Genomic DNA, 21050 nt, shown 5'->3' on the forward strand with positions numbered 1-21050 from the left:
ATCAGCCTTGGAACCATTTCCCACGCGCATCGTCACCTCGTCCTTAGCCAATCTTTGTTTAATCCGTAGCCCCTGTTTCGAGTTGCAAATATGACCGAAAGAACCAGTATCAAATACCCAGGCGCTACTACGAGCATTAGTAAGGTACACATCAATAACATGTATATCAAATATACCTTTCACTTTGCCATCCTTCTTATCCGCCAAATACTTGGGACAGTTCCGCTTCCAGTGTTCAGTCCCTTTGCAGTCGAAGCACTTAGTTTCAGGCTTAGGTCCAGACTTGGGTTTCTTCTCCTGAGCAGCAACTTTCTTGCCGTTCTTCTTAAAGTTCCCCTTCTTCCCTTTGCCCTTTTTCTTGAAACTAGTGGTCTTGTTGACCATCAACACTTGATGCTCCTTCTTGATTTCTACCTCTGCAGCCTTTAGCATCATGAAGATCTCGGGAATAGTCTTGTTCATCCCTTCCATATTATAGTTCATCATGAAGCCTTTATAGCTTGGTGGCAGTGATTGAAGAACTCTGCCAATGACACTATCATCAGGAAGATTAACTCCTACCCAGGCATTCTGAGTATGTGTTCACTGACAGAACTATGCTCCTCCATTTTGCAGCTGTATAACTTGTTGGAGACTTCATATCTCTCAACTCTGCATTTTCTTGTAATATTAATTTCAACTCTTGGAATATCTCATATGCTCCATGACGTTCAAAACGTCTATGAAGTCCCGATTCTAAGCCGTAAAGCATGGCACACTGAACTATCGAGTAGTCATCATCTTTGCTCTACCAGACGTTCTTAACGTCATCAGTAACATCTGCAGCAGGCCTGGCACCCAACCGTGCTTCCAGGATGTAATTCTTCTATTAATCCTCAAGTTACGGACCCAGTCCATGTAGTTGCTGCCATCATCTTTCAACTTAGCTTTCTCTAGGAATGCATTAAAATTCAAAGGAACGGTAGCACGGGCCATTGATCTACAATAACATAGACATGCAAAATAACTATTAGGACTAAGTTCATGATAAATTAAAGTTCAATTAATCATATTACTTAAGAACTCCCACTTAGATAGACATCCCTCTAGTCATCTAAATGATCACGTGATCCAAATCAACTAAACCATGTCCGATCATCACGTGAGATGCAGTAGTTTTCAATGGTGAACATCACTATGTTGATCATATCTACTATATGATTCATGTTCGACCTTTCGGTCTTAGTGTTTCGAGGCCATATCTGCATATGCTAGGCTCGTCAAGTTTAACCCAAGTATTCCGCGTGTGCAAAACTGGCTTGCACCCGTTGTATGTGAACGTAGAGCTTATCACACCCAATCATCACGTGGTGTCTCGGCACGACAAACTGTAGCAACGGTGCATACTCAGGGAGAACACTTATACCTTGAAATTTAGTAAGGGATCATCTTATAATTCTATCGTCGTACTAAGCAAAATAAGATGCATAAAATATAAACATCACATGCAATCAAAATACGTTACATGATATGGCCATCATCATCTTGTGCTCATGATCTCCATCACCGAAGCATCGCCATGATCTCCATCATCACCGGTGCGACACCTTGATCTCCATCGTAGCATCGTTGTCGTCTCGCCAACTATTGTTACTATGACTATTGCTACCGCTTAGTGAGAAAGTAAAACAATTACATGGCGATTGCATTGCATACAATAAAGTGACAACCATATGGCTCCTGCCAGTTGCCGATAACTTTGTTACAAAACATGATCATCTCATACAACAATTTATATCACATCATGCCTTGACCATATCACATCACAGCAAGCCCCGCAAAAACAAGTTAGACGTCCTCTAAGTTGTTGTTGCAAGTTATACATGGCTGCTACGGGCTTCTAGCCAGAACCGTTCTTACCTACGCATCAAAACCACAACGATTTTTTGTCACGTATGCTATTTTAACCTTCAACAAGGACCAACCGTAGTCAAAGTCGATTCAACTAAAGTTGGAGAAATAGAGACCCGCCAGCCACCTTTGTGCAAAAGCACGTCGGTAGAACCAGTCTAATGAACACGGTCATGTAATGTCAGTCCGGGCCGCTTCATCCAACAATACCGCTGAATCAAAGTAAGACGCTGGTGGTAAGCAGTATGACTATTATCGCCTACAACTCTTTGTGTTCTACTCGTGCATATAACATCTATGCATAGACCTGGCTCGGATGCCATTGTTGGGGAACACGATAATTTAAAAAAATTCCTACGATCACGCAAGATCTATCTAGGTGATGCATATCAACGGGAGGGGAGAGTGTGTCCACGTACCCTCGTAGATCGAAAGCGGAAGCATTTCAATAATGCGGTTGACGTAGTCGAACTTCTTCGTGATCCAACCGATCAAGTACCGAACGTACGACACCTCCGCGTTCAGCACACGTTTAGCTTGATGACATCCCTCGTGCTCTTGATACAGTTGAGGATGAGGGTGAGTTCTGTCAGCATGGCATCGTGGCGACGGTGATGATGATGCTACCGGCGCGGGGCTTCACCTAAGCTCTACGATAGTATGATCGAGGTGTGTAACTGTGGGAGAGAAACTTGTGTGTTCTAGGGTGCCCCCTGCTCCCGTATATAAGGGAGCAAGGGGAAGCCAGCCGGCCCTCCTAGGGTGTGCCCCACAAGGGGAATCCTAATAGGACTACTAGTCCAAGTAGGATTCCACCAAGAGGGAGAGAGGGGGAAGGAAGGAGAGGGAGAGGGAGAAGGAAAGGGGGGCGCCGCCTCCCTTCCCTAGTCCAATTCGAACCCAAGGGGGAGGGGGCATGTGGCCTGCCCTGGCCGCCCCTCTCTCTCTCCACCAAGGCCCATGAGGCCCATTAGTTCTCCCGAGGGGTTCCGATAACCCTCCGGCACTCCGGTTTTATCCGAAACTTTTGCGGAACACTTACAGTGTCTGAATATAGCTGTCCAATATATCAATCTTTATGTCTCGACCATTTCGAAACTCCTTGTCACGTCCGTGATCTCATCCGGGACTCCGAACAAACTCCGGTCATCCAAAACACATAACTCATAATACATATCATCATCGAACGTTAAGCGTGCGGACCCTACGGGTTTGAGAAGTATGTAGACATGACCGAGACTCATCTCCGGTCAATAACCAATAGAGGAGCATTGATGCTCATATCAGTTCCTACATATTCTATGAAGATCTTTATCGGTCAAACCGCATAACAACATACGTTGTTCCCTTGGTCATCGGTATGTTACTTGCCCGAGATTCGATCGTCGGTATCATCATACCTAGTTCAATCTCGTTATCGGCAAGTCTCTTTACTCATTCCATAATAATCCATCCCGCAACTAACTCATTAGTTACAATGCTTGCAAGGCTAATATTGATGAGTATTACCGAGAGGGCCCAGAGATACCTCTCCGAAACACAGAGTGAAAAATCCTAATCTCGATCTATGCCAACTCAACAAACACCTGAGACACATGTAGAGCACCTTTATAATTACCCATTTACGTTGTGATGTTTGGTAGCACACAAAGTGTTCCTCCGGTATTCGGGATTTGCATAATCTCATAGTGTGAGGAACATGAATAAGTCATGAAGAAAGCAGTAGCAATGAAACTGTAACGATCATAATGCTAAGATAACAGATGGGTCATGTCCATCACATCATTCTCCTAATAATGTAATCTCGTTCATCAAATGAAAACACATGTCTATGGTTAGAAAACATAACCATCTTTGATTAACGAGCTAGTCAAGTAGAGGCATACTAGGGACAATATGTTTGTCTATGTATTCACACATGTACTAAGTTTCCGGTTAATACAATTCTAGCATGAATAATAAACATTTATCATGAAATAAGGAAATAAATAATAACTTTATTATTGCCTCTAGGGCATATTTCCTTCACGAGCTCACCGATGATTCATTGGCGCCACCGTTTGGCCAAAAGAACGCTCCCGCGCACTGCGCAAGCTTACGTTGTAAGCCGTCTATGGTAGTGAGGTGACAAGACATGCGAGAGGAGGACGAAAGGCCACATACACATATGGTTAATTAAAAAATGTTTACGATTGAATTACCTACTATACAACCGTCCTGGTTTATAAGTAGGATTTAACTAATAAAATACGAATGCATGTCGCCAAAGATTATAGTTGGATTCGTATGTGAACATAGTTTCCAATTATATAATTTTTATAACATGCATTAACATTTTGTTGGATAAATTTGAGGGCAAAGTATGGCACATAATATAAAGGGGACTATAGACCAAGACGGAGGTAGTAGCACATGGCCGCTCTCTACGCAGCGACGCAAGTGTCGGCCGGCTTGTAGGCGACCATTTCCTGCATGTTCAACTGCTCTATGCGTGTGGTTGCTTGCGGTTGAGGCGGCCACTGCACGCTCTGCTCGTGTCCCACCGCGCGCGCTCTACCCTCTCACGTCCCTCGGGTGCTCTGCCCTCGTCCCTCCATGCATGCCGCCATTGTTTGGGGCCGGCGCACGATCACACACGTTCGTGTGCATGCGTTTGCGCCGTGCGCGGCTTCACAATGCAGTTACCCGATGCAAAAACTGCCATGCGGATGCGCCGGGAATCCAGGCCGCCCGACCCCCATTTATTCCTGCGGCCATTTACATTCATCTCTTGCGTCACACGACACAATAAGCACCTCCACGATGACACATACAGAGAGGACATCCAGTGGTTCCAATGACGATCCCCATGGCTCCAGTGGCGCTCCCAGCGACCGATGATGACAACAGCGGGCAGTTCACCACGCATCACGTAGAGGACACCCACGTGAGGGGGAAGGCCCTCTCGGTGGTGTACACAAATGATCCGGTGTTGGTGGAGAGCTCCATCCAAACTATGGAGCAGTTCCTTTCCGAGGACAAGTACCAAGTGGTCGGCTTCGACCTTGAGTACACCATCGTCCGTGCCGGGCACGATCAGAAGTTTGTCGCCGCCCAGTTGTGCGTGCGACATGACGTCCTCGTCTACCACTACCACCTGGCCACAAGGCCTTGCGAGCGTTTCTCTAGTTTTATCAACAGCTCCAACTACAAGTTTGCTACGGTGGACACCACCAACGATCTAAAAGAGCTCAAGGTTTCAGGCTTGAAATGCCCGAATCTTGTCAACATCCAGGACCACTACGAGGTCTGGGGCAGCACCAAGAACAAACTGAACTCCCTGGGCGACCTCGCCTTGGCCATCATCGACCCCTACTACATGAAGATGAAGGATGAGAGCAAGAAGCACAAGGACACCTGGCACAGTGTTTGGCATAAGAGACTGGATGAAGAACACGCCAATACGCGACCAATGACGCGTACACAAGCTACGAGATGTACAGGCGGATCGTTGACATGGGGAAGTGTCTTGTTCATGCCCCAACCGAGGGATCGAGCCACAGAGCAGTGGCGGGAGCGTCACAAGAAGTAGATGACTAGACGCGTCTCTCCTACTTTAGAATGCATGTAATTGTTTATTGAGGTGTGTGCGAATGATCTGTATAGTCACTTATGTAATTGGATGTTTATTTCAGTTTTATATATACATGTTATTCTTCTGTAGATAGAGCAAATCACATAGCTTATTAGCAGCAATCGTCTGTGTTATTATTGGTCTTCACACACATTTCTGATCACATACCTGTTTGCCACGTATCACACACATCTTATTCAGTTGAACCGTTTCCATTGTGTTGTGCAATAAAGGCTGCAAAGAGGGACCTACAGCAACAAGGACCAGCTTCCCTACCGATAGCTCATCTAACAGAACTCCCAAGTTAACTGTGTTGAGGCTGGAGTAGTCATGATATGGGTGACCAGATGGGAAGTGGACTCAATATTAACTAGTTGGATGGGTAACTGCAAAGGTTTATTATAAAACTTTGTAGTGACCCATCCCATCTAGTTAATATCGAGGTCTTTGTTTTGTAATTTTTGACATTTTTTGTTTTTTCAACACATGTTGATTGGCTTGAAGAAGGTCTATCTCATTACTTATTGATAATTATTTATACGCAAGCAACTAGTTTGCATTTTTTAAAGTTTTTTGTACGAACGGAATCGCACACGAACTTACTATAATAACCGTCTGTGTTATAATTTCTCATTGTAAACAGTTCATCCGAGTGGGCTGTTTGCTGCGTATCACACACATCTGGTTTACACGAATCATTTGTGTTCTTTTGGCTGATCGCAAATGCCGCATATCACACACATCTTGTTAAGATGAACCATTTCTGTTCTCTTGCCTAATTGAAAACAGTTTGTCTGAGTGAACCGTATGCCGTATATCACACACACCTTGATCTGGCTGACCGTTTCTGTTGCATTCCCTAATAGCACACAGTTCATTGGAGGGAATTGTAAGCCGTATATCGCACACACATTGATATGGTTGCCCATTTCTGTTGTTCTTCCTCATCGCAAACAGTTCTGCTGGATCAACCGTATGCCCTTCATCGCACACGCAACTAAAATCTGAACCGTGTTTGAAGCATCCGTCATCGCAAATGTTTTGGACATTTTTGACGGCTCTTTAACACCACCGTTTGCGATTATTGCATCGTACATAGTTTCTCGAAGGGTCTCTGATCGTAGTGTCGCGTTAGCACTTAGCAGCATCCTGCAGTAGTGAATAGTAACTTAGCAAAGACCAATATGAGAAAAGCGTAGGCATTGGGTCAGCGATGGATATTTGTGTTGGATGACACTCATCATATAACAATCACAACCTAGAGTGGTACACGATAGCTCCAATTCATCAATGTAATATAGGCATGTATTTCGTATATAGTCATATGTGCTTCTAAAAAGAAATTGCATGGAATCTTTTGTCCTACCCTCCCGTGGCAGCAGGGTCCTTAGGAAAACTAAGATATATTAAGGCCTCCTTGCAATAGAGAACCGGAACAAAGCATTAACACATGGTGAATACATGAACTCCTCAAATTATAGCCATTCCCGGAGAGTATCCCAATTATTGTCACTTTGGGGTCTACGGATCAGAACAATAACAAGTGCATATAACTAGCAGATAGGATCTGGAACTCAAATATATTCATGAAAACATAGAAGGTTCGGATCTGAAATCATAGTACTCGGGCCCTAGTGACAAGCATTAAGCATATAAAAGTCATAGCAACATCAATCTCGGAACATAGTGGAACTAGGGATCAAGCCCTAACAAATTGACTCGATTACATGACAAATCTCATCCAACTCCATCACCGTCTAGCAAACCTAGGAAGGAATTACTCACTCCTAGTGGTGAGCATCACGGAATTGTAGTTGATGACGACGGTGACGAATCCTCCTCTTGGGAGTCCTAGACGGACTCCAGATCAGCTCTCCCGATGAAGAACAGGAGGTGACAGTGGCTCTGTCTCACAAAACATGATGAAACTTTCTCTCTAATCTTTTTCTCTGTGAGACGATATTTATGGAGTAGGAATGAGGGCAAACGGATGCTTGTGGGGCCCACGAGCTCACAAGGCGCGCCCTGGGGAAGTGGGTGGGCGCGCCCCCTGAGCTCATGGTTCCTGGGTGGCTCCCTCTAGTAGGTCTCTTCGTCAATACTTTTCACATTTTTTAGAAATAATCTCTGTAAATTTTCAGCCCAATCCATGAGCTTTAATTTCCGCACAAAAATAACACCATGAAAATTCTGCCGAAAACAATGTCAATCCGGGTTAGTTTAATTCAAATCATGGGAATTTGTGTCTAAAAGCATAAAAGTGTTTGGAAAAGTAGATACGTTTGGGATGTATCAACTCCCCAAGATCATCTCATTGCTTGTCCTCAAGCAGATCAGTTGACAAACTGAAAGTGATACATAAAAAACTTCTACAAACTCTTTTGTTCTCATTATTGTATATATGCTTAATTAGTCTTCAAGTTCTCAGCAAAGTTTATGAACTAACCACACGAATGATAACACTTAGGTCTCATTTTTACTCATGACAATAACATAACCAACTAATGAGCAATAATAAGATATCTCGTATGCCAACAATTTGTCAAAATAATTATGATATAGTATGATAACACCATATCTCGTTAGACCTTTCTGAGACCGCAAAACATAAATGCAGAGCACCTCCGAGGTTCAAGCAGTAACTAAACATTATAATTCAGGGTAGAAGAGATACAATCATTGTCACATCCAACATTGACCCGACTCAATGCATAAGACTGATAGTAGCACTCTTAGGATTGGGGCTTTAAATGAGAAGGTGAAGACTCTACTATAAAAGTGAATAACATGAAATTAGGTAGATAGGCCCTTCGCAGAGGGAAGCAGGGATTTGCATAGATAAGAGTCCCAAGCTTAAAACAAAGATGAATATATTTTGAGAGGTGTGTTTTTCCTGTCAACGTCACGATAAAGGGTTTTCAATATATTCCATGCTAAACACATTTATTTTGGTGTTGATCCTGAACCTCGTCAGCGGATTTTGTGTTACGGGTTTTCTGAAATGAAAATCCAAAGTGAGGGGCTCCTTGGTCCATGAAAATATTTGATCGAACAAATATGATTTTTGTTTTGCATGCCTTCAAGATTTAAAGACTTAACTGATGGCTTGGTATTCTCTATTTGGAAATTATGAGCAACTTACATTTCTTTAGTTGTATAAACAAGTGTGCGAGCTGAGGGTACCTCAGATGGTTAGGTTTCTTTGTGGTGGAACCAACCCATCAGAGTTCAAGTTCTAGAATTGGCACTGATGTTTGCATTTCCTGGATTTATGTCAGACTTTTCAGTGATATTTGTTCATTGGTTGTGTTAAAAAAAGTCGTAAACACAAGTTCAATTCCATCATTTTCCCGTGTTGCACCAAAGCTGGGCATAAATGTTAGCAGTTGATAGGATATAATTGCTGCAATTTCTTTTTCTTTTCTTTTGCAAAACAGAATTTCTCTCTTTTTCTATCTACCTGGGATGCACTGCACCTACACAAGAAGCCACACATACACACCCTATAGTACAACCTCCATGCTGGTTTATTAGTTCTCCTCATATTTAGTGTCATATTTTGATTATGATTTTAACTAATAAAATATAGGTTATACACAACACAAATAATATAATCGGAAACTATATTCAAATACGAATCCAACAATATAATTTTTGGCGAGATGCATTAATATTTTATTAGTTAAATCTATGGTCAAAATTTAGCGCAAAATACAAAGGGGACCAATAAACCAGGACAGAGGTAGTAACTAGCTAAATGTCCACGTGTTGCCATGGAACAATGAAAAATCACAGTTATCAATATAATTGTTCCAAAGTGGATATGAGTTAATGTTTTCATTCATTTTGCAGAAATAGATTCTCTCTCTAGCTCATTTCATTTTTGGCACCACCCTCTCTTGCAAGAGGACAGAGCAAATATATTTCAAGTCACCCCTCCCCCTCCTTCACTTTCATTCTCATTGCCATGTCTAAAGTCTAAACCATCTTCTACAAAAATTGTACTTCTATAGATTATATTTCTTTACTGAATCATAATATTCTTTTTGATCTCATTTTTTGGCTGTTGTATAGTTTAATAAATAGTAATTTAATGTTGGATTACAACAATGATTTTGACCGGCATAAAGTAAAGAAAAACAAATATAGTAACTGAAGAAACAAGAAAACATTGTTCATTCGGTCTGGCCTATTCTCCACGTCAAATCTTATTTAACGGCGACAAAGGACTGAAAGACATAAAAGGAAACAAGTGTGTTTAAGGGATCATTGGCCATTGCATTTTATTAGATTTTACAATCATGGTGACAAGTAATTAGCTTAAACTGAAACAGTAGCAACAAAGCACTAAAGCAAAGTTTAACGAATGATAATCCAAATGTGTTTTGTCTGTCCTTTGCCATTGACGTTTTTTGCCTCTAAGTGTATTTGAATTAGCATTGGCATTTTATAACATATACTATCTGTAGAGTGCCTCTACTGAAGAACTGAACTTGACAACCGAGACTATATAGAAGATAGAACATCTCCCATCGGGCGCGCCTATATCTCGCCGTCAATGAGTCTGGCTTCGGACTCGCCGAAGAGGTGAGCGAGCTGGGCCGGCCCACGAGCGTGGGAGGCCATAAAGTTTTTTCCTGTTTTCCCCCTTTTTATTTTCTTTTGTACTTTTGTTTATACTGTAAAATATTCTAAAAATATATATTACAAAAAAAAACTCTCCATTTTTTTGTGAAAAATGTTGAACAAGTATTTGAAAAAATGTTGAGCGTGTATAAAAAACATGTTGAACAATTATTTAAAAATATTGAATAAGTATTTGAAAAATGTTGATCAATTATTTGAAAAAATATTTAAACAAGTATTTGAAAAAATATTGATAATGTATATAAAAATGTTGAACAACTATTTGACAAAGGCTGAACAAGTATTTAAAAAATGTTGAACAACTATTTGGAAAAATGTTGATCATGTATATAAAAATGTAGAATGAAAAAAAGAAACAAAAGAAAAACAAAAGGTTGAAAGCCGAAAAAGAAACAAAATAAACGAAAGAAAAAGGGAAATAAAAAAACTAAAGAAACAAATGAAAAACACTGGAGAAGAAAAAAATACTTGTATGTAAAACAATGAAGAAACAAAAGCAAAATAATGAAAAAAAGGAGAAGAGTAAAGACAAAAAAGGAAAACAGAAAAATGGAGAAAACCGACACGTCTTGCTTCAAGTAGGATGGGTCTTTTATGTTATCACGAACCGTTGGGCAGGCGCACTGGCTAGTGGCGCTTCCTATGTTCGCGGTGACCAGGGATTGATGACGGTGTCCTGGTTTAGGGGTACTCACCACGTCGTCTCTCGACCTGGTGGATCGGGCCGAGGACCCCATGGCGGTTCACAATTGGGCCAGTTCGGACAGCCCATGACATATATGAGGAAGATTCCACAAGACTTGGTGATCAAGACAAGGACTCCTCTCCACCGATGTATTCGACTAGGACTCTTGTTATCCTAGGCCTCTGGTACATTATATAAGCCGAGGTTAGGCTAGTCGATAGATTATTATGACATTCATCATCATACCATTAGGTTTTAGACCACAACGTACGATCTTGAGGTAGATCAACTCTGTACTTGATACTCCATCAATATAAACAAGAGCAAAACGTAGGGTTTTACCTCTTAGAGAGGGCCCGACCTGGGTAAAACATCGTCTCCTTCGTTCCAGTTACCATTGATCCAAAAATCCACAACTCGGGACCCCCTACCCCAAGGTCTGCCGGTTTTGACACCGACAACCGAAAATGGACTAGCCCAGTAATGACCACGACCAAGAAAACTTCGATGCAAGACTTAGACGCAAAGAAATTCAGAGGTCGGCTGATTTGGGGGAGACATCAAGAGGGTCGGAAATGGGACAAAGGCATTTTGGTTAGCACAACAAATCATTACCTGGCATAGGCTTATCCTGCTAGTACTCCGTTGAAGGTACAAACTTTTCCATTTTCTATGTCTAAAAACTTATTCCATTTTCTACAGAGTTCTACGTTTCCAAATAAAAATAAGTGACACTGCAGTACTCTGTTGAAGGGGTACCCTATGCTATCACATCATGTATTATTTATTCTGATGTCGATCCCGGCGGTACAAAAGACATGCATGATTCATTCATTGTTGTAGCGCACCTGCAAGTTCCACCCGAAAATGGTAAAACTGCATAGCACCCGAAAATTATTTGTTTGGTGGTGATGAGCACGAAAGTGCTTGAGTTCGTGTTTTTCTGGATAGGGCTTGGTCCACGACATAACACATGTTATGTTGTGATTTTTTGGACCAAACTTAGTCAATGGTGGTTTTTGGATGAACTATATGCATGTTTTAATTGAATTGTTTGATTGAATGAACTATATGTATGCTTATGGTTGATTTTTATTGTACGTTGAATTTAAATCATGCAAATGATTGATGAAATACCATGCAATTGTCTGGAATGTATGTTAAAAATGATAGAAGAATTAGTCAAAAAGATTTTAGGGAGCTAAATATAGGGTTTGGTTAGGTTTGGCCACAATTTAACTCCTTAAATCTGAAGGAGTTAAGTTTAGAAATGCATATAAGGAGATACTCCCTCTGTTACTTTACATAAGGTGTATTTTTTTTTTGATAAAATTCCACAATGTAAGGTACATTTCTTCTAATTCATCAAAAATCCATTTTTTAGCCCTCTAGAAAAGGAAACTATCTCTCCCCTGATTGCATGTATCTCTCCTTGTAAAAAAAGGAAAGTATCTCTCCCGATTGCATGTATCTATTACTTTTCTAGCCTAAATGATTTACTTATCAGTTACCACTAATCAATGATTTAGCCAAGGTTAATTTTTTGCTAACTTGTCTATAGTTATGTGCCTTGGTCACCGTGTTGAAATTATACACCTTACATAAATGAATGGAGGAAGTACATTATAAGAGGTTGACTAGAGATGCTCTTAGTGTTTGTTAATAAGATGGCATATTGGGTAGTTTCAAAGGAACTCCGAGGGCAGAGGGGTATGGTGGGTGAAGTGGAGCATGTGAAGCAAGCATTTCTGTGCTCCGGTAAAATGAACTAGATGCTACTCCAGCTCCAATCCACTAAGGTATTGAAGTTGAGGTGTCCCTTTGAAAGGAAGTGGCGTTTTGGCACCCGAGCGCACCTGCTCCCTTTATCCTGTGCGTTGGATGTCTTTCCGCGATCTGTGCCTGGTCATTTTCTCTGCAAATACGGTTCTCTTTAAATTAGGCTGGCAGGTGCAGATGCGTATGGTACAGTTGCGTACGGTGGGCCATATCTCGCACCGGCGTTAGCAGCCCTGCTGTTGTGATTCACGTCATGGATAGTGTTCCGTCGTACGGGAGCGTCACCAAAAAGATGAGGCGTGGCACAAGATTTCTTCTGACGAGTGTTAACTGCCCCTACGATTTAGTTCACGATTAATGCGTAAATCTAGAACAGAAGAGAACTATTGGGAGATTGGATTAAATCAGTTAAACAAGGATAACGCTACCGCTAATGACGTGGGGATTACAGACTGAGCTCTCAGCTCCTCGTTCACAGCACCCCACGGCGAATTTAAGTCTTTTCGTAAAGAAGGATTGGGGTGGCTAGTGAAGGATTAGTGCAAACCACGTCCGTAATCTCCGCCTCCGTAAATTAAGTCTTTTCGTCAAACAAATCCCGGCAACTAACATTGCAATCGAGAAAAAATTACCCAAAGCAAACCGCATATGCATAAGTATAGAGGAAAATTTCCTTCGCCTAGGTACAAGCTAAGATTTGTAGCATACCCGTAAAATATTCGGTTTCACTACTGAAAAGCATGAACAAACAACCAACAACTAAGAGTGTTGAAGTGTTAAAAAGAAGTGTTGAAAGATTCGAATGAAAAATTCATTACAGATGAAACAAACTTATCTAAATTATTTGTACTGTACATAAATAATCTGGCATGAACAATGGTGGGTGAAAAAAAAATCAAAACAAATGATTTGCGCTGCCTACCACGATATGAACATGCATGAACGGCCTGGTGAGACACTCGCCTCTTGCGAGGGGCTCGACCTTCCTGGCCGGTCCGTGCAGCCGCCTTGTTGCTCCGACTTGCCGAGTGTCCATCTGCAAGATCTCGTCAGTCGCTAAGGACATGGAGAATTTCAGTCTGTTAGAATATAGAGTTGTAATCTCAACCTTCTTCCTTCTCGTGTATTCTACCCAAACTCCTTCTGTCATAACCTTGTACGTCAAGCCAGGCTTCGGCCACGCATCAATATAAACTACCACGCGGCTCCCTCGATGGAGTAGGAACGCTTCATATCTTTCATGGTAATCAGAGCCACCTCTTCTCATACATCTAGCCACAATCCAAAACCCTAGAAACCACACATCATCGTCTCCATGGCTTCCTCCGCCGGCGTCTTCCTCAACCTTGGATCACCGCCGTCTGAGAAGCTCGCAAGAGGTAATTTCATCCTCTGGAAGACGCAGGTCCTCCCAGCCCTGCGAGGCGCTCAGGTGACGGGGCTCCTGGACAACATCGATGCCGCTCCACCCAAGATGGTGGAGATCACGAAGGCAGACAAGACCACGGCCCTAGAGCCGAATCCCCTATACGGACCCTGGATCGCCAAAGATCAGCAGGTTCTATCATACCTTCTCAATTCCATGTCTCCAGAAATTCTTGCACAAGTTGTTGGGAAAGATTCCACCTTTGAGCTCTGGACGACGGTGACAAATCTCTTCGCCTCACAATCTCAGTCTCGGATTACTAATCTGAGAATCGCCATCACCAATACCAAGAAGGGCTCGATGTCAAGCTCGGTGTATATGGCGAAGATGAAAAGTCTTGGGGATGAACTAGCTGCTGCAGGTCGTCCCATATCTGATCCGGAGATGGTGGACTATATTCTGGCCGGACTGGACCGCGACTACGACCCCGTGGTGGCGGCGATCGGCGCTGTCAAAAACATCATCACAGCCGACGATCTTTTTGCCCAGATTGCTGCCTTTGATCAAAGGATGGAGATGCTAGGCGACTCATCTTCAGGCGGGTTCTATTCATCCGCTAATGCGGTCTACAGAGGGCGTGGCCAGTCCCGTGGCAGATCTCGCGGGCGTGGAGGAAGAGGCCGTGGCCGTGGTGATCGTGGTGACCGCGGTGACCGACAGTCGTCTTCCTCCAATGGAGGCGGCGGATTCAGAGGCCGTCCTCGACAGCAACAGCAACAGCAGGCTCGTGAGCAACAGCATGACTATCCAGAATGTCAGATATGCTACAGACACCATCCAGGAGGTGCACGAGTTTGCTGGTGGCGTTATGAAGAAAACGACCAGGAAGAAAAGCAAGCGCATGCAGCCTCCTATGGCGTGGACACCAACTGGTACGCCGACAGTGCAGCAACAAACCACATCACAGGTGAACTTGACAAGTTGACGATGCGGGAGAAGTACAATGGAGGCAACCAAATTCGCACGACAAGCGGTTCTGGTATGGATATCACACACATTGGCAGTTCAATTGTTAAAACCCCCGTGAAAAATTTACACTTGACCAATGTCTTGCATGTTCCTCAAACCTCTAAAAATCTTGTTTCCGTTCATCGATTCACTCTTGATAACAATGTTCTTATTGAGTTCTATCCTTATTTTTTCTTGGTTAAGGACTTGAAAACAAGGAGAGTCATTCTTAGAGGACGGTGCGTGGGAGGACTCTACCCACTCATATCATCATCATCATCATCATCTTCATGGTCCAATAAACAAGCAAATATTGTCACCGAGCTATCTACATCAAGGTGGCATAGTCGTTTAGGTCATCCATCTTCAGTCATAGTTAGATATGTTCTTAGCAAAAATAAACTCTCTTATGAGCCTAGTAGTGAGTTAGTTTGTGATCCGTGTCAACAAGCAAAAAGTCATCAATTACCTTACCCAATTTCTACTAGTGTGTCTACTGCCCCTTTACAACTTATCTTTTCAGATGTATGGGGGCCAACTCCTATTTCAGTTGGTAGATTTTCCTATTATGTAAGTTTTATTGATGACTATAGTAAATTTACTTGGATTTATCTGTTGAAAAAGCGATCTGATGTATTCCAAGTTTTCCTCAATTTCCAAAATCTTGTTGAACGCAAACTGAACTCTAAAATCATTGCTATGCAAAGTGACTGGGGTGGTGAGTATGAAAAACTAAATTCTTTCTTTCAAAAGCTTGGCATATCACACCATGTATCTTGTCCTCATGCTCACCAACAAAATGGATCCGCTGAAAGAAAGCACCGTCACATAGTTGATATGGGGCTTGCCTTGTTAGCAAATGCTTCCATGCCGCTTAAATTTTGGGATGAAGCATTCTTAACTGCTACATATCTCATCAACTTGCTTCCAAGTAAAGTTATCAAATTTGAAACACCCATTACACGACTTCTTGGTGTCACACCCAACTATACATCTCTTCGTATTTTTGGTTGTGCCTGTTGGCCCAATCTTAGGCCTTACAACACACGCAAACTCGCTTTCCGCTCAAAACGGTGTGTCTTTTTAGGCTATAGCCCCATGCATAAAGGGGTTAAGTGCCTTGATGTTCCTACTGGTCGGGTGTATATATCCAGAGATGTTGTATTTGTTGAGTCCGTGTTTCCCTTTGCATCCCTTCATCCTAATGCTGGTGCACTTCTCCGCAAAGAAATTCTTCTTCTTCCTTCACATCTTCGGTCTTTTGATCATGGGGGCGACAACAATTGTACTAACCAATGTGATGATATTCCTGCTGGTACTAGTCTTTCTCTTATGCCTGTGCAGGTCCCTGGAGAAAACGGTGCTCAAAATGACCAAGATCTCGAAAATATGGCTGGTTTTGATCCTATATTTCATGCTGAGGAAGGAGACGAAGCTGGCACAGATGACGAAGAAGATCTGGCGGCGCCTGCCACCCCTGCACGCGCGCAGATCTCGGATCACGCGACCGCATCCGCCTCGGATCAAGCCCCTGATGGCTCCAGTCCTGGATCCAGGGCGGGCCACTCCCGTGCTGCCGCGTCAGCTTCAGGCGGGACCAGCAGCGGGGCCGAATCCCCCTCGCCCCGCGCGCCAGCGTCAGACGGGACCAGCGGCGGGACCAGATCCTCTCCGCATCACGCGCGCCTCCAGTCGTGGCCGGGTGGCGGATCCTCTGCGCCAGTGCCTGCAGGAGGGGCAGCCACACCAGAAGCCACAGGATCCCCTGCGCATATGACGACAAATCAGTCCACTGCATCAGCAGATTCTCCTGGATCTTTTGTGGCAAGTATACCAGCGGTGCAGCGAGAGGTTTCTTCACGTGTTATGACCCGGCTACAGAAAGGTATACGGAATCCTAAAATTAGGAAAGATGGAACTATACCATATGGAATGTTGTGTATTTCAGGAGAACCAACATCGTTGAAGAATGCACTTGATGATCCTAAATAGAAAAAGGCAATTGATGAGGAGTATTCTGCGCTCATGAGGAATAAGACTTGGCATCTTGTACCAAATCAGAGAGGTAAAATTATTATTGATTGCAAATGGGTGTATAGAATTAAGAAGAAGGCAGATGGCTCCATTGACAGATATAAGGCACGTCTAGTTGCAAAGGGCTTTAAGCAACGTTATGACATTGATTATGAGGACACCTTTAGTCCCGTTGTGAAAGCTGCAACTATCAGACTTGTGTTAGCCATTGCTGTATCCAGAGGATGGAGTTTAAGGCAGCTAGATGTACAGAATGCGTTTCTGCACGGTGTTCTAGAAGAGGAAGTGTTTATGAGACAACCACCTGGGTATGAGAGTAAGAAATTGCCACAGTATGTCTGCAAGCTTGATAAAGCACTCTATGGTCTAAAACAAGCACCCAGAGCATGGTATTCCAGATTGAGCTCACAGTTAAAATATCTTGGCTTTGTTGCTTCCAAGGCTGACACATCCTTGTTTATTTATAACAAGGCAGGAGTAGTCATTTTTGTGCTAATATATGTTGATGATATCATAGTTGCAAGTTTTTCACAAAATGCTACTAATGCTCTTTTGCATGATTTGAGCTCAGAGTTTGCCTTGAAGGACCTAGGTGATTTGCATTTCTTCTTGGGTATTGAAGTCAAGAAAACTCAAGATGGTATTGTGTTAAATCAGGAAAAATATATTCTTGAGCTTCTGTCTCGCATGGGGATGAAAAATTGCAAGCCAATGTCTACACCTTTATCCCCCTCAGAAAGTCTCTCAGCATATAAGGGTGAGCCACTTCAAGAGGAGGAGAGTACAAGGTATAGGAGTACTGTGGGAGCACTACAATATTTAACTCTCACACGTCCAGATATCTCATTTGCTGTCAACAAGGTTTGTCAATATCTTCATGCACCTACTTCTGCACATTGGTCAGCTGTCAAGAGGATTGTGAGATATGTGAAACATACTATGGGAATAGGACTTCATTTCAAACGGTCTAATTCTTCTCTTGTGAGTGCATTCTCTGATGCTGACTGGGCAGGATGTAGTGATGACAGAAGATCAACTGGAGGTTTTGCAGTGTTCTTTGGATCTAATCTTATCTCCTGGAGTGCTAGAAAGCAAGCTACTGTGTCACGCTCAAGTACAGAAGCTGAATACAAGTCTTTGGCTAATGCAACTGCTGAGATCATTTGGGTTGAATCACTTCTTGAAGAATTGGGAATCAAGAAGAATCGTATCTCATGTTTATGGTGTGATAATTTGGGAGCAACATATCTGTCTGCAAATCCAGTGTTTCATGCCAGGACAAAGCACATAGAAATTGATTTTCACTTTGTACGAGAAAGGGTTGCGGCAAGGAAACTTGAGATTCGATTTATTTCTTCTAAGGATCAAGTGGCTGACGGTTTTACAAAAGCACTACCAGCAAGACCATTTGAAGAATTCAAGAGTAATCTTAACTTAGGTTAGTTGAGATTAAGGGAGGGTGTTAGAATATAGAGTTGTAATCTCAACCTCCTTCCTTCTCTTGTATTCTACCCAAACTTCTTCTGTCATAATCTTGTACGTCAAGCCAGGCTTCTGCCACGCATCAATATAAACTACCACGCGGCTCCCTCGGTGAAGTAGAAACGCTTCATATCTTTCACAGTCGTCACCACCACGTTGGATGTGGTTAGAGTCGAGGAGGACGCCGGATTACATGCTCAGGCAACCTAGTTCGTGGGAGATGCCAGATCCACGAGCTCCCGCCGCCGGAGTCGAGGTAGACCACGAACGCGAGCACTCCGGTAGCTAGGTTGAGAAAAAATGACACTCCATGCAGCAGTTTTCCGCTGCGCTAGCATGTGCTGGCATGCTCTCCGCCTCCGACCACCCAGTTTTTCTCACTCGCCGAAACATCGAGAGGATGAGAGAGATTAAGTAACCAGAAGTTGGAAGGAGAGAGACGTCTGGAAGGAACGCATTTACTATCCGTGGGACCCTGCTGGCCTGCATGAGCTCCACAATCCACATGCACACATCTAGTCCAGGACGGCAACAAACGTCTGTTCCCTCGGCTCTTTACACTATTTTGACCCTTTCAAGAAACTTTCACACAAAATGAACTCCACACAAAATTATTTCACAATCTGATCCTTTTAGTAACGCCACTGATCATGGCATTTCATCTCTATTTAAAAACGCCGAGCAAGCTAGCGTCGCTGGTCTAATCGAGACGCTACGTGGCAGGGTAGAAACGCCAAAGTATGCTGCGTTGCTGGAAACGCCAAGGGAGCCCGACGTTGCCGCCCAAGCATGAAACGCTAAGGGATTTGGCGTTTCTACTAGCTTGTCCATATTGCCATTTATTTATGAAGTGAAGCAACGCTAGCTAGCTCGGCATTTCTAAATAGAGAAGAAACGCCACGGCCTGTGGCGTTACCAAAAGGGTCAGATCGTGAAATGGTTTTGCCTGGAGTTTATTTTATGCGAAAGTTTTCTGAAAAGATCAAAATAGTGAAAAAGGCCTGTTCCCTCGCCCTAAACGGGCTCCTGTTAATTATTGCAGGTCAGATGTGGGCCACATGCCAGTAGAAGGAAGACCCCCGTCTGAAAATAGGACCCTAATACAACAAGCAGCGAGAATCGCAAGAACATTGATCGGCTTAGATATCGGGATTAGATGTGTTCGGGAGCCAAATGGGATTTCCCTGTTTGAAACAACTCTACTAAAATCTGGAGCAGTCCAAAGCCTACCCTCAATCCGATAAGGACCAAGCAGGAGCATATCCTATATGTGAAGGTCGACCATGTTACTGGATTGACGGATCTAGTTTGTTAAATTTACTCGATGACTAGGGCTCCGAGGCACTAGTCCTTAAGGGCACGTGTATGAAGACTTCTCAGCTATAATCGACAAGTTCAGGCCAGCTCCGACAAGCAGCGCGTGAGCGGCTCGTTCTGACGGTAGTGGTTGCTTGATGGTCCAAGAACGTCTATGTAATTATTATTATTATTGGGATGCTTTGTACTTTTGGTGAGCTACTTTTAAAAAAGACTCTGAATTCAATTAACTGTGATAGACCTTCATAATCGTTTGCCCTTAATGTTCAAAGTATGGTTGGTTGAATGGTGGAAACTTATGTCTACTCGTATATTTGTAGTAGTTAGTCCAAATAGATGTTGGTTTATCAAGGTTCCATGAAAACATGATGCATACACTGCACTAGGATCATTTTATATCTTCTATAGCCAATTCATCATGAGCTAGCACACCATAAAGACTTGGTAAAAAAGTACAAATACAAAGACACACATATGCGCAATATCTATTAAGCAGTGACAGCGATCTTCATGCCTTGCTGGCAGTGACCCGGAAGGCTGCAGATGAAGAATGCTTTGCCTCCGCGGGCGAGCTGGATGTGGTCATTGCCGGAGGTGTAGGTCCTCGACGGGCCCGAGACCCTGCATGAGTTGTAGTCGCCTTCTCCCACCTGCACCACGTTGTGCATACTCGGGTTATACTTGAACATTGCGTGCATTAGTTAAAACAAGAATACAGATCAGAACACAGTATATACATCAAGAACAACCAATCACTTGATCTTTAGAGTTCTCACCAAGCACGTCGCCGGACTGGATGTGCTTGCCACGCTCCCATCCAGAGACGCCGAAGCTCCATCCCTTGTTGTCACCAACGGTCCACTCCTTGGCATGGACGACGGTGGTTGCGTAGCAAACGGCTAGAAGCAACACCAAAAGGGTGGGTACCATGGTTCCCCGTGCCATTGATGGTGTTGCTCTTGACTTCTTGTTGCTACCGAAGATCAGAAGAACCAAAAATAATAATGAAATAGTGGTCGATTCCTCAAGTGATGGCTTGCGTTCAATCTCCTTCTCATATGATATATATAGGCGGTCAGCTAAAATCATTGTTTTAATGTGCTCAAATAATGAGAATCTTGCCTTAAATGAGACAAATCAACAATTGTGATATGCAACATTAGGTAGTATATGCTACCAAATCCTCCAACTTATATAATCTGATCTTGGATTAATGGAAATGAACGAGG

At 43.1% G+C, this 21050-nt stretch overlaps 1 protein-coding gene across 1 annotated transcript; it reads right to left on the bottom strand.

Annotated features, from left to right (window-relative positions):
* Positions 1 to 20309: 20309 nt before the first annotated feature.
* On the bottom strand, positions 20310 to 20766 carry LOC123117375 (basic blue protein-like). Its single transcript, XM_044538144.1, has 2 exons — positions 20578 to 20766; positions 20310 to 20471 (listed from the first exon to the last, which is right to left on the bottom strand). The coding sequence occupies exons 1-2, from the start codon at positions 20764 to 20766 to the stop codon at positions 20310 to 20312; spliced, it is 351 nt and encodes a 116-aa protein (XP_044394079.1).
* Positions 20767 to 21050: the final 284 nt, after the last annotated feature.

Source organism: Triticum aestivum, chromosome 5B (assembly GCF_018294505.1).
Source record: "Triticum aestivum cultivar Chinese Spring chromosome 5B, IWGSC CS RefSeq v2.1, whole genome shotgun sequence".
NCBI classification, from domain to species: Eukaryota; Viridiplantae; Streptophyta; class Magnoliopsida; order Poales; family Poaceae; genus Triticum; species Triticum aestivum.

Excerpts from the sequence above, each read along its gene's own strand:
- LOC123117375 (XM_044538144.1), bottom strand. The coding sequence starts at position 20,766 with ATGGCACGGGGAACCATGGTACCCACCCTTTTGGTGTTGCTTCTAGCC. Across the intron at positions 20,472-20,577 it reads GTGAGAACTCTAAAGATCAA|GTGGGAGAAGGCGACTACAA; the intron begins GTGATTGGTTGT and ends AACGTGGTGCAG.